General features: G+C 38.6%; 1 protein-coding gene across 1 annotated transcript in view; it reads right to left on the bottom strand.

Annotated features, from left to right (window-relative positions):
• sdccag8 (SHH signaling and ciliogenesis regulator sdccag8) overlaps positions 1-9,147 on the bottom strand; it is a 66,107-nt gene extending 56,960 nt beyond the window's left edge. The window contains exons 1-13 of the mRNA XM_042502236.1: positions 9,009-9,147; positions 7,293-7,454; positions 7,037-7,122; positions 6,757-6,870; positions 6,532-6,657; positions 6,137-6,211; positions 5,739-5,803; positions 5,382-5,582; positions 4,959-5,097; positions 4,699-4,851; positions 4,187-4,321; positions 3,207-3,323; positions 2,587-2,729 (exon numbers count right to left, since the gene is read on the bottom strand). Of these exons, the coding sequence (XP_042358170.1) occupies positions 2,587-2,729; positions 3,207-3,323; positions 4,187-4,321; positions 4,699-4,851; positions 4,959-5,097; positions 5,382-5,582; positions 5,739-5,803; positions 6,137-6,211; positions 6,532-6,657; positions 6,757-6,870; positions 7,037-7,122; positions 7,293-7,454; positions 9,009-9,075 (1,583 nt within the window). The 5' untranslated portion in view covers positions 9,076-9,147. The remainder of the gene's footprint in view (positions 1-2,586; positions 2,730-3,206; positions 3,324-4,186; positions 4,322-4,698; positions 4,852-4,958; positions 5,098-5,381; positions 5,583-5,738; positions 5,804-6,136; positions 6,212-6,531; positions 6,658-6,756; positions 6,871-7,036; positions 7,123-7,292; positions 7,455-9,008) is intronic.
• Positions 9,148-14,663: the final 5,516 nt, after the last annotated feature.

Raw genomic sequence — 14,663 nt, 5'->3', positions numbered from 1 at the left:
ACAGTCTATCCGTTTTGCTGCTTCCTGTTTGGTGCTGGAGAGTGCAGCTATTGGCTGCTGGCAATTTTCATGTCATTGATCTTCAACATTTGTATGAGCCAAGACTAAAAACGTACAATAATATCAAATATGTTTGATTTCATTTTATTTTATTCAGAATGTCAGGATGACAAAAGACCAACTTCCAAAAAACAATCAAGATGACTGGAGCACCAACCGAGGTAAAACTATTAACATTTTATTCCTTCAGTGGAATTTGGCTGCAAAAGTGAAACTGCTTGAAAAGTCATTTGGTGTACGGCCAACATAACAGTGTATTAAAATTTCTGTATTCCAACATGTGTCCAGCTGGTGCAGTGGGTGTAAATTTAATGTGTGTTGTTTTGCAGTTTCAGACATAATGGAGTATTATAACACACCATTTTGGTTGACCAGCACAGATGTGATATACACTTTTTACAACAAAACCACTAATGCTTGCTTCTGTACACTGCACTGAGGCAAAGTCAAGTAAGAGACTCCCCCATTTATGTAATATGACACATTTGGCGTGTGATGTTTAAAAAAAAAACACTATTTAGAAGCATTGCTCAGAGCGGCAACGTTTCCCTCTGAATTTCTGCCCTTTTGTCTTGTAAAACATATAAAATACTGCATTAACTTTTCAAATGGTCACTTTCAGGAAAGATTATGTATAAATTTAGTAACAAAATTAACCTGCAAGTTGCTCTTTAAAGAGCCATTTCAGGCACATTAAAAGTTTGTGTCATGGGTTCATATCGCAAAATAAAACCCCCAATTAAAAAAAAAAAAAAAAAGAAGCTGCTTTGAAGATGTGGGCTTGCAGATTAAATAACAACACTTTAGGCTCTCACACAGACATGAAGGTCTTTATAAATTGTACAGAAAATGCTACTACACTTCATTAAATGTTTAATTATTTATCACTGCTACAATTGCATCCAACACTGCTTTTTAAGCTCTGAACATGACTTTAAATGAAATTTTGTGATACTGAATGTGAACCTGCCTCTCGTGCACAACTGGAGGAAAAGAAATAATTATACTAAATCAGAAGTGGCTTTCACTGCTAATGACCAAAATTGAATTTGAATGGCTACATGCTCAGCCAAGTCAACAGCTGTCAAACATCTAGTATGCATCTGCGGACAGATAAAACTATAAACTCTCTCATGCACATACACCCGCACACATGGCAGTAAAATGGTTTAGTCCAGTGGCTCCTCTAGTACAGGTCAAAGTCATCATGTTGCCACATCAATATGCATGTCATTCTCCACAGCTGGCTGCAAAACACACACACATACACGCACGCACACTCCTTGCCTCATCCCTTAAACACACGAAAGCCCTCCTTGCGGCCAGTGTGTTAACGCTGGCCAGCTGACAGGCAAACACACTTAAATACAGATCAAGCCGGGAGCTGCGGTGGACAAACACACACACACAACACCGAGCTGACAGGCACATAAACATAAATACACGGACACAAACACACTCATAGATTACACAAACTTGCATCCCGCAGCCTCCAGCACCACAGGGCACCACCGCCACATCTGTGCCCATCTCAGACACCTCGGCTGTGGGCAGCGGGGGTGAGAGAGTGCCCTGGGCGGCTGGCATGGGCTGGCATGGCCCTGGCAGTGGATGGTGTGGAAGGGAACAGCAGCCAGCGGATGACAGGAGAGATGGAGGGAAGGAAAGGAGAAGAGAGAAATGCAGGAAGATAGGAGAGGATTAAAAAATTATGGAAAAGAAAGAAAATATTATGGAGGGATGAGAAAAAAATAATTTAAGGTATAAAGGAGGGCAAGGAATGATAGAAAGATAGATGAATGAATGAATGAATGGATGGATGGGTTTGATGATTCAAAAAATAACATGATACAGGGAACCAAGGGAAAAATGTGACAGAAAGATGCAGAAATAGATACAAAAAGAAAGATGGAGCAAAGAGGGAGGGGAGCCGGTAGCGCCCGTTGTGATAACGGGTGCAGGGCACTGGCAGGTGGCACCGAGGCCAGGCTGTCCAGTGACCATCAGTCGCACTTTTCTCTGTGTGTGTGTGTGTGTGTGTGTGTGTGTGTGTGTGTGTTTGTGTTTATGTGCATGCGCCAGGGACAGAAGAAAGGCTCAGGCGCCATTTTGGCTCTGCTGGAGCTGTTGCTGGGCTGGGCACTGGCCTGGTGGCACAGAGTGGGCAGTGTGTGTGTGTGTGTGTGTGTGTGTGTGTGTGTGTGTGTGTGTGTGTGTGTGTGTGTGTTGTGTGTGTGTGTGTGTGTTTGCATTATGTTGTGGCATGCTTAACAGGATTAGAGGTGACCTGGTGAGGTCCAGTTGGTACCGGGACCATGGCACAGCGGTGCATATGTGTGTTTATGTGTGTGTGGCTTGTATAAATAGGATTAGCTGTTACCTGGTGCGGTACAGTTGGTGTGCTGGTCTGAACTGGACTGGACTGGGCTGAGCTGGGCAGGAGCTGGGCAGAGGGGAGTGCTGTGTGTGTGTGTGTGTGTGTGTGTGTGTGAGTGTGGTGGCATGTATAATAGGATTAGGTACTACCTGGTGAGGTGCAGTTGGCGCTGGGCGTTTGCCAGCTGTTCTGCTAGGCTCAGGGCTTCGGCCTGCCATTGGCCCCCGTCCTTTTGGACCGCCTCCAGATGCTGCCGACAGCCAACCAGCTCTGAGCTCAGCCTTTCCACTTCCTGTCCCGCAGAGATGGAAGGAGAGAAGGAAGGAAGGAGGTGAGGAAAGCTTTCACAACAACCCACCTTATGTCCTCATACAAACAAAACATTTAAGGCTGATTACAACCTCAACCTTAAAATCGAAACAGTTTGACCAAAATATATTTTGAAGGTATTTTATATTTTCTATGAGGAATTCTATTTAACTTACTCTGTGGCATTTAAAAGTGTAACCATGGCTTTGCTTGTATTATATATTTAGTAATTATTTCCAATAGAAGTCGGAATAATATTTTGTACAAGAATGTGTCATAAATTTGGAAGTTTGTAAATAATTATTTTAGAGGTTCTTGCATTTTGAAGCTCGGGACACCTTCCTCAAAAAATGGTGACTGCTTATTGACAAATAAACTGTTCATCGGCTTACGAAAAAACTAAAGTGATCTTGACAATCTAGTAAATCTGAACTAATCAATGGTTTGAAGGCAGACGTACCTGTGCAGCTTTTTCCATCTGCCTGCTGGTCTTTGTGTGGAGTTCTCTGAGCTCTCTCTCTGCCTCCTCTTTCTTCAGCTGGGCCTGGCTGAGCTGATATCGCAGATCCACACACACCTACAGATGACACGGACTGATTAAAAACAGTAAATCCTTTGATTAACAAATATTCCTTCCTGTCTATTCTTTCATCATTTGCCAGTTTTTGATTTGCTTTTCATCACCTTACCCTATCCACAACCAGAAAGGTCCTACATTTGAATCATCGGACCCTGCCATGCAGGAGTCTTTTTCCAGAGCTCATTGATTTAAATACAGTATATCATAATACTATAACATTATAACATATAATAATATACCAATAAAAACTAATAAAAATCACATTTTACTTTTTAAATGATTACTATTCTTTGTGTATATGTGCTAATATCATTTTATGACATTTATCACTAATTACACATATATATACATATATACATATGTATATATATATATATATATATATATATACACAAAAATTAAACCTGGAATGGATTCAGAGTCACTTCAGCAGGGCGAATATTTGCTGACATGCAACACTTGCAGCACAGTCTTTCATTTTAAGCAAAACCTTGCAGCTCACTAAACAATTTTGTCACTGCTTTGCTATCATTTGCATGCATAAATACCCAGAATTTTAAAATATGTTTACACCTCAACTTAACATCTTCAAAAGAAGCTTGGTTATTTACCTCATCTTAAACTAATTTATACGTCCATGTCGAATTAAACAACCTACCAACAACCGAAACTGAATACTGAAATAGATAAACCTTTGCTGCCACCCAGTGGATTTACAAAGGCATTACAAGTAGACGAAACAGACTGCATCTGAGCATTAGTCGGGTAAGCTACTACATTATTCTATTTTGGGTCCAAGCACCATTGATTAGTAACAATACATGTTGCCTTAGAGTTTTCTTACAAAACGCAAATTGTACCTTGGTATTGTCTTGTTCCTGACTGGTAAGTTTGCAAAGAGTATCTTCCAGCTGATTGGTCAGTGAACTCTTGTCTCTGTGAGCTCTGTCCAGCTGCCCTTCCAACTCGGCAACACGCTGAGAGAGGCTGGACACCTGATATACACAACATACACACACACACACAACATTTTCCATTGTCATTTCATTAATATTTAAGAATACCAGTCTTCCCTCTTTACAGCAACTTTAAGAACTGAAATAAGAGCTGCAGCTACTTGTGGACCCCATAAAGTTAAATGCAAAGAAATGTTTAATATTTATCTTATACTATGTAATCACATTCAATTTCATACTTCTGCAAAATAACTTAAATATTTCCCTCTGGAGGTTGGTAAACACTGAAGGATGAAGTTTATGCATTAATATTTAATTAGAGTTAAGTGTTTCAAAGCAACCAGAACTGTGGACCAGAGCTATATACATATATAAAACTCCTCTACACAAAAGAAAAAGTGAAAAGTCAGATTTACTGTTTGTGCCAGCTCCTCTCTCTGTCTGCGGGCCTCAGCCCGGCCCTCCTCTCTGGCCTCTGTCAATCTCTCCTGCGAGGCCTGTGCTTCTCGTTCTACATGTTCCCTCTGTCGAGCCAGCTCCCTGGACAGCTGCTCACACTGCACCTCCACCTGCATGCATACAAACAGGTTTGGAGGAGGAGAAAACAGTTCAGACAAATCAGAAATACTGTTTGAGCCAGCACAGCTTGGAAAGTGCGTCTATATGTTTCTCTGACCCGAGCTTTGTACAGGTTTGCTTCTTCCGCCATCTCCACAGCCTGTTTGACCTGGAGACAGGCTGACCACTCCCTCTGTTGCGCCTCCTGCTGACTAGCCCGCACAGCGCGCAAAGCCACCAGTAACTCATCACGTTCCCTAAAACATTGACAGATGAGGAAATGCACAACAAGCATGAAAAACACATGAGGAATTGTGAACACATCTCTTTGTCTTTTCATTTATTTTTTTTTTCATTTTTGCAATGCACATGCAATAACTAATTATAACAGCTAATCATAAAAACCCTATACAGGCACATAATTAAGACATATCATCAAAAAATCTGCCAGGTACAATAAGGTAAATCAAAGAATAATCACATTCTGAAATCTTACTGTAGCTAACCTGTGACTTTTTAGCAGAATGTATTGTTTACTGACTTTGTGAGCCTGTCGATAGCCTGGACGTGCAGATTTGTGTGAGTCCCAGCCAACACAGCTTCATGCTGCGCACACTTCAGACACAGTCCTGCCACACGGGGAGCTTTGTCAGCCTTCAGTGCATCTGTGGCCTGTTTCTCTCGGTGTCTCAGACTGACCTTCACCTCCTCACACTCCTTCTGACTGACCGACAGATCCTTTCTGGAGATGGAAGCAAAAATTTAGATGGAAAAATAGACAGAGAAAAGGGGCAAGAAAAATGTGAGTATTGCTCTTTTGATGCTTACACAATTAAAAAAGGAAAAGAAAAAGCTACTGTCACTGGCTGCACTGGCTTCACAGGTAGAGCACACTGACCTGAGGGAGATGATCTGAGCCTCCAAGCTTTCAATCTGGGCATGGTAGATCCCTTTCAATTGTTCCTGGCAAACACAAGCATTAACACAAACAACGCCCTATCCCATGAGATTATGAATTTGTTACAATTTTCCATAAGAACAGTATGTTCATTCACAAAAAAAGTTGTACATAAAATTAAGAACTATAAATATTCTATTGAAAAGTGCTACATTTGTACAATTATTTTATATTTTAACATTCATGGAGTAATAACTTTTCGTGTCTAGAATACACAACACAAAACACTACAATACTGGTGAAATGTCATGACAGCAGAGCACCATCTGGGTTGGAGATGGAGGAGGATAATTAAAACATAACTAATAGAGAGGAGAGAACGGATCCATCATCCATACCAGCTCATGTTTCCACCTGGTGTTTTCTGCTCTCTGCAGTATGCTGTGGCTGTTGGCTGTCATGCTCTCATTCACCTTAAGACACATCAGGGCAGATGATGAGACGCTATACCTAAGGTCACAATCAATTCGTAAAACGGTGTGTCATCCAGACCAGAACTTCAATCTGTTAACACCTCTACTGTATAGTGTAGTTTTAATTTCCTCAAATTGTTTTGCAATGCAGGCGGGATGTAATAACTTAATAACTAACTTCAAGATAGCTCTGATATCTTCAACTACGCTGAATTTGTGCAGACAAATGCAAAAGACAGAGGCTACATTAGTCTCTCTCTCTCTCTCACACACACTCTCACACACACACACACACACACACACACACACACACACATTACCGTAGAGTTTCTGATCGTGTAATCTTTCAGAGTTTCATCCACAGCTTTGGATTTGAGTTCTGAATGCAACTTCTCATTCTCAACCACCACCACTCTGATGCGCTGTTTCATCCCCTGCAGCTCCTCCTGAAGTCATGCATACAGAAACTTATGCAAATCAGCACAACAGTAACATGGACTATAAATATGACACAAGAACACAAACAAATATAATTGGTCACACACCTTGCACAATTTGACCTCAGCTTCCAGGTGCTGAATGTACTCTGACTGGTTGTGGATCATTGGGACCAAATCTTGATAAGCTGGCAGACTGGATCTCCCCTCCTGCTGCACTCTCTAACAGAGGCAATAAAACAATGAGGCAAAACACAGCAGAATGCCAAGCAAACTAATAAAAAGTATGGAGATCACACTCTTGCTAACCTGACAGAAAATTCTGCAAAAGGCTTTCCTTAGGACTAATGCATTTAAATATTTAGCCATGCAGAGCTGTGCACTCTACCTTGGCTGGAGACTGTTTCTTGGAAGGTGAGAGAGAAGGGGGGATTTCTTTGCACTGCTTAAGGAGGAGGCTCTTCAGTTGATTAACTGCAATGCCAGAAAACATCAAAACAAGCATGCAAACACAGACACACATACACACACAAGCAATTCATTACTTTGTGCACTGTGTCTGTCAACAAGATTATGAGCAGGGAAATCTCCAGGCGGTGCACTATAATGTCACACAGTTGCCCCGTAACTGAATACCAAGTCACCTGCTTCACTCTGTGTCTTTTGGCTCCACGCAGCCTTGTCCTCTTCAGTCACGGTGGTGAAGAAGCCGCCATCGCTGCCTCCAGGCTCCTCCACCTCTTCTCCGTCAGAGCTCAGCTGCTCCAGAGCGCTGCTCAGCTGCTGTATGCTCTGGTTGGCCCGCTCTGAAACCGATACTTAGACACCAGTCTCATACAGTAGATTATTTCTGTGCCCTATGACAGTATAGCTGATGTCTGTGAAGTTTAACATTTGCCCACCATCCAAATTAGAGAGTTAACTATGACAGGGTAATATATCAACATTATACTGTGATATAAGACTAAATAACACCTTAGATTTTCGATACTGTTATATTGTATGTGTTGTCTTTTACTGGTTTTAAAGGCTGCATTACAGTAAAGTGTAATTTTCTAAACTTACCACACTGTTCTGTTTGCCCACTTAGTTACTGTATCCATATAACCGATGATTATTTATCCAAAAATCTCTTTGTGTAAATAGCACCAATAGTCAACCCTAAAATGTTGTCGCAATAATGATATGAAGGTATCTGGTCAAAAATATTGGGTCAGTATGCACAGGACAACACAAGGTCCCAGTGTGCATCTTTTGCCTATGTATTACTGTCTTTGACATACTGTTGCTGATTGCTTTTGTGTGAGTTTGTTTATGGTCAGGGTAGATTGTAAAACTAAATTGCCCCTCTGGGAAAAACAATTTAAAAAATTAAGTTGTCTGAATCTGAATCTTGTTGTTCAATTTAGTATTGCCAAAACCAAATTATTTTGGTGCAAAAAACAATTTAGGTAAACACAAATGGGCCTTTTAACAGCAGATATGTTGGCATGCTGCAATGGGAAAAGCACCGATGCAATTGACAAAATTAATTAATGATGGCTGCATTCAATTTAGATGTTATTGTGCATGCTTTCAATCTGTCATGACTAACCTAATTACCTAATTAGTAAATAAACACCTGTTGTTTTCTTTCCATGAAATGTCTAAATGCCTAATTCTGCAGTTTTGGCCAAATACAAAAATATGTGGTACTATCAAGTTAATGTTACAACTTGGTGTAGGTACATTTTTTTATTAGTCTGTCAGTAATCTGTAAATGATGTAAGCTAACTGAAATTTTTGTTGAGTTGGATTTGTGCACAGCTGTTGATATGTCAGAAATGACATTTTAACAGCTGTGTACAAATCACTCCTTGAATCTATGCTCACTTTTAACATCCTGGTTTCCCGGATCATTAACCAAGCAAGTAAACTGAACTATAGCAGCTATATTTTTTATTCTGTCTAAATTACTTGTATTAGGTATTTCTTCTGTTTTTAGGAACACATGCTGTATGTTTATAGTTTGTTTTGCACTGTATGCTGACGAAGATTTTCAGTCACGACAAACAAAGTTTTCTGCATCTGAAATGTAGCCTTTTGCCGACTGAAGTCATTTCCATCAGGATGCTTGCATGTCAGTATGACTGATAACCAGCAACAGGTGGCAGTGATGCCACTTTAATCGTCCTGTCATTTTGGTACTGTACTTTGACATTAACGCCATGATTATAAGTCATTCATCTGAGGAAGCGAATCATTTTAATTCACCCAGCTGTAACACAGTTAGCCACTCTGTGCTAAATTATCTAACCATTTAAAACGCCTCTATCTTTAGCTGATAGCAATTTTGGCATTTAATTTAGCATGTAACTTACGTCTCAGTTCCTTCTGGTAAGCCCCCAGCTGCTCTGCTTCCTCTTCATCTGAGTCTAACGGTTTCATGGTGTAAAACTGGAGTCATATCACGCAAAAGTACTAACTATACAGGCTAAGCTATGTACAACAACTACAACAACAACCATAACACCGCGCATGTAGTAACGGTTTACGACGCTTAACGAGGGTGCGTTTCTTTTGATATACCCGCGTGTCCCGAGATGAGCGTTATACATTGTCACGTACAGCACCGCTCCAATGTGCGTACCATGAAATCAAAACGAGCTCACTTTCTACCAACGACTCCCACTTCCGTCAGCTAACTAGATGCCGGGAGTTGTAGTCATTGTTTGTAGTCACAACTAGTAGGCTCACGTCTGCCATCCTGTGGTGAATATGGTGTATTGCAACTTAATCCACTAGATAGGTCTTGCTGTTATTTAAGCCCTTGAAACCCGAGCAAATTGGTTTGATTTCTTTCAATAACATGGAGACGAAATGGCCCTAAAATAAGTTAGTAAAAAAAAAAAGTTACATGAAAATTAACAAAAACTAAATTAAAAGGAAAAAAAAACATAATTATTGGTAAAAACTTGATAATTACGTGAAAATAAATAAAAAACATATCATTTAATTAGTTTAAAGTTGATGAAACAGACCTAAAATAAGTAAACTAAATACATAAACAGATACTGTAACAAAATGTTTAACATATAATTATATGAGTTATAACTGAGTTTTGTGAACATTTTTCCCTATTTTTTTAATAATATCTAATAATTTTTTGAGGTCATATTTTGTCACCTTTTACAGATCTTTTGCAGTTTGCAGGCCATTTCTTGCCAATTTTCTTGTTATATTTTTACTTTCATTTTATTTTATTTTATTTTATTTATTTTATTTTTTATTTTTTTGGTTCAATTATTTGTGAAAGGTGGGCAGTCCAGGGGTTTAGGGGTTAAATTTGAAGTGTAATACTCAACATAACTAAATATTCGGGGTTGGTTATTTATTCATAAAGCATTCTGAAAATACAAGCAACCAAGAAATTGTTTTATATAAGCCTATTGTTGCAATCAAATGTGATACCTATGTGAGAGGCCACAACTGAAGCTATGTTTTTGATACTGCAGCACAACTATAGCAATATCTTTTGCTATAAACAGTGAATAAAAAATGACTCATTGTATGTGGAAGGGTGACAAGTTATGCACAACCCACAAAGAAATCACACAAGCTCCACTGCACCTGCAGTTTTTAGCAACTTGCATTGCTCTGGTTGCCAGACTTAACACTCTCACCAACCCTCTTATCTAATGTAAAACAGCAAGTTGGTGGAGCTGTTCTTAATTGTAGACTACATTTTATTAAGGTGGTATTAATTTGAGATCTTGTATGGCTGCTTTGTGTTAAGACAGACTTATATACAAATGCATATAAAAATGTTGCCTTATTTTACTAAATATTTTTTTTAAAGTGGTTTTGTAGCCTAGTTTCTAGCACTCAGCTCAATATGGCACACCATATCAACCTTAGAGGGCAGAGGTGACTCAGTGGTGTCTTTCTTCAAAGGTTAATTTAGAATTTCTCTGTTCCCTTTTCATTTTCTTATTTTGTTTGGCTTGTTTTTGCCTATTTTTACATATTTTTCTTGTTACTTTTTAAATTTTTTTGGCTTAGTTTTGGGCCATGTCTTGTTATGTCTGAAAGAAATCAGCAGATTTGATGAAACATTTTTCATTAATCTCTGTGGAAAACTGTTGCTGCTGCAGAAAATATGATAAAAATGATCATCTCAACTATTATAAGGCTTTTAATGCAAAATAAGTAGTTGCTAAGTCTAGAAAACAATTACCTGGTGCCCTGATGTTAGGTGCTTTGCCACGTGTCACTTTCACTTCTCCTATCATCTTATCTTGGCAGTCCAGTGAGTCACCACTGAGCACTCCCACATTGCTCACAAAGATCAGACTGCTGATTCAACAAGTTGAACACCAAGGTGACTGCTTGAGGGATTACTCAGAATTACTTTTGAATTCTCAATACGCTGCACGGTTGTGAAATTGTGGACATTTCTCATGAAGAAATGGGCGATTTTATTTTCTCTCATATCCATCCATTAAGCATTTATAAGCAGGATATACATGATAATTTGTTTATAACACACTATAATGTATTTGCAGCAAAAATAGGGCATTTTAATGTGTTTATAACTCTCCAACTGTTTAAATAGATAAAGTACATTTTGTTTTTGCAAATTCCTATGAGATGGTACATACATACATTAAATGTTCGAACAATCGGCCTCATGGGGGCGTTAAAATTAAAGGTCAGCTTTGAAAGGTCATAATTCCTATGTATTAAGTTATATTTACACAAAACTTGGTACACACATTCATATTCACTCAACAAATTTGCACCGAGAACCAGTAAAGTCAGCTTGACAAGGCCTTTTCTGCCAAGTTTTTGAAAAACATATTCTTGGACATCTCCTCCTAAACCGTAGGACTGATTGCGACCACATTTTTAAGGATCATTATTGGATTAAGCTTATCAAAACTATATTAGTAAAGTATATGAATAGTATATTTATTGTCATTGATACAATTTATCACAAACACCACATGGTTATTATTCTGCACTTTAATAACCAATCGCTCTTTCATTCTTGGGGTTTTTCTATCTATCTATCTATCTATCTATCTATCTATCTATCTATGACACTAGTTCTAGTTTATCTAGTTTTAGGCAAAGACTGTGCATCATATCCATCATATCAAAGACGGGGGGTGGGGGGCGTTGAAGAATCACCCTCCAAACTCAACATATCTTTATCAGTTAGGAGTATAAGATGCATTTATAAACAGTTTTAAACAAATAAGTGTAATTATATATCATATATCAAGAGTAACATTATACTATGTAGCTGTTTATTTATTTACTGATTATATGCCAGGTATGCATAGGACAAGTTATAATAGTTGATGAATATCTTAACAACCACAAAAATATCCTAATTTACAGCTATTCGACAGTGTGCTATAAACAATTCAGCGAGTGTAATAAATTAGAGGGGTACATCCCTTTTCCTGTGGTAGTGAGTAAATAGAAACAAAACAGAGTAAAGCTGAATGTAAGTACATCCAATACTCATACAGCTCACAGTGTTTCATCACCTAAACCTCAATGTGGAAGTTGCATAAAGTTCCAGGCAGAAATGACACAGACACAGGGGGGTTTCAAATGACATAGTTATAAAGTGAAGTTTAGTTTGTGTGTGTGTGTGATAAATACTGTTCAGTGGAAGGGTGTATCTCATCATCTTTGCTTGTTGCTGCTTTAAAAGGGTCAGACAAAGGTAACCATGGATACAACCTCTTCCTATTGCACAATAACAGACAGCTTCCTGTCGAACTAGTCTCAAATGTACTTTTGATTTTTGCGACATTTTCAACAGAAGAGGCAGTGAGTCAGACTTCTGGTGGGTTCATTCATAAAAAAAAAGCCACTGTGTTCTCATCTAGATTTGACATTTTCATTCACAGTTTATTGTGACAGTTTAAACAGAATTTAGGTCATCATGGGTTTAAAATCAGCCGTGTAGTGCAGTGTCTTTGTCCTGAAAACATTTTTGAAAACACTGATTCTTGCACTGTCCCCAGACTTAACAAAAAAGCTCCACGTTTACTCCATGTTAGTGGATTTTGGTCATTTCATTAACTTAATCTTAATCTGCATTAAGTGATTTTAGTGGAAACACATTACATGCAGTGATATGATCCACTGATTCTATAATAATATTGAGTGCAGTGGCTTTAAGGAATTTGCGCCACATTATCAATAACAACAGGTTCAATTGTTCAATATTTCTCTGAAATTGTATTCATATGATTTTATGTGACAAGTAATTTAACTGATTGATTGTAGAGTATTCCAGTGTCACACCTGAACTGAAGACATTGATTATTTGAGTTCATGCTCTTTGCTCACACAGATCTGTGTTTTATCAAATAACCACAAAGTAATGCACAGAAACGTTGGGGCTGGGTAGCACTACTCCAACATACAGTAAGCACTGGCTGATACACACACAATGCACAAAGAGAGTTTGTTGTAGGGTCACTTTTGTCACGATAGTGGAAACAAATCACTTGCAAAATGTCACTTGAGGAGATCACACAGATCAGGATGAGACCAAACATGACCTTAAACAGACTCAAAATGACCACAAAGAGACACAAAAATACTACAAAGACTTGTAACAGCTGCAAAGACACTCACAAAAACTACAAAAAAAGAGGCAAAAGAACCACAAAGAGACACAGACTGACTACAATGATGCACAAAGCAACTGAAAATGGACGCAAAATAACTACAAAGAAAGAAATAGATAAAAGAAGAAATAAAAAAAGAAAGTCTGTGTTTTGCAGGAGAGGTGGTGGGGCCCTCTGCATGTCTGCGCCCAGGGGCCTAATGTTTCAAAATTCACACATGATCACTACTTTAATGTGCAGGATATGGACAACCCCCTCTTGTCTTTAATTTAAAATGTTGCCGTATATTATTGCAGACTTTACTTTCTTCTTCTAGCATCAAAATTCCAGCAACACTTCAAGCAACTTTGCAACAAGAAGTCTAGAGTGATTATTAGTTATTTATACCACATTACATTAGTTTTTATTTTAGACAGGTGCAGAGTTTTGTTTCTTTGATACATTTGCCATATTGTGATACTTCTAAAAATAAGAAAAAAACATTCTTACTACTCATATAGATTTGCAAGGGACACAACCTCCTTAATATTTAGAAAAATGTGCATTTGTCATGAATAAAGCAGACTTTTAATGAAATTAGACATTTTCACCACATATTGATGCAGAAAGGCCTAAAACTGGTGCATAAAAATTCACCAGAATGCAGCAAATTCAGTGTTTGGTGCTAAAACTCCCTCATGTATAAACATTACTCATGGTGCTGTTTCAACTCTAGGTTATTTTCTTATCATTTGAATGGATAGCATTTCTTCATGCTGCATGTTGCTGTGAACCAGAAAACTTATTTAACAACAGATCTTTGGTAATGAAAATAGTCCTCCATCACATTTTTATCATGTAACTAATATGTTTGCTTCACACAATTATTTTTACAGTGACACACCAGTGAAGCGTTCACATGTCAAGTTTGCAAAGAAGCAGTTATACAAGGGAGCGTTTGCATGCCGGGGTATTTCCAGGAAACCACATCAGCCTACTGATCTGACTGTGGTAGAACGTGTAGGTTGACGAGAAAAAAAAAAGCCCACGCATAACCCTGGCAGCCCCACACTTGTTAAATGTCACCTCTGCCCTGCCATATATAATTAGTACCAATTCCCCACCTGTCACTGCCATATATCCAAACTCCCCCCTCCCACTGCATCATCCACTCCTCCTGAGTGATCTGTGTGTTTCTATGTGAGAGTGGGGGTTCCCTTTTTCAAAAAAATGCAAAAAAAGCACATAAGCCTGGAAAGAACTGAATAGTGACAAAAAAGCACCTAAGATCGTCATATGAACTTTTTTTGTGGAAATGCGTAAAAATGAGAACAGAAATAAGAACAACGGAGGCGGAGAGAAGAAAAGGAGAAAAAGAGCTAACCCAGTTAAGCGCTGGAA

This window comes from Plectropomus leopardus, chromosome 15 (genome assembly GCF_008729295.1).
Source record: "Plectropomus leopardus isolate mb chromosome 15, YSFRI_Pleo_2.0, whole genome shotgun sequence".
In the NCBI taxonomy this organism is placed as follows: domain Eukaryota; kingdom Metazoa; phylum Chordata; class Actinopteri; order Perciformes; family Serranidae; genus Plectropomus; species Plectropomus leopardus.
Note: the sequence above shows the minus strand (reverse complement) of the source record. Positions and strands in the feature narration are given on the sequence as shown.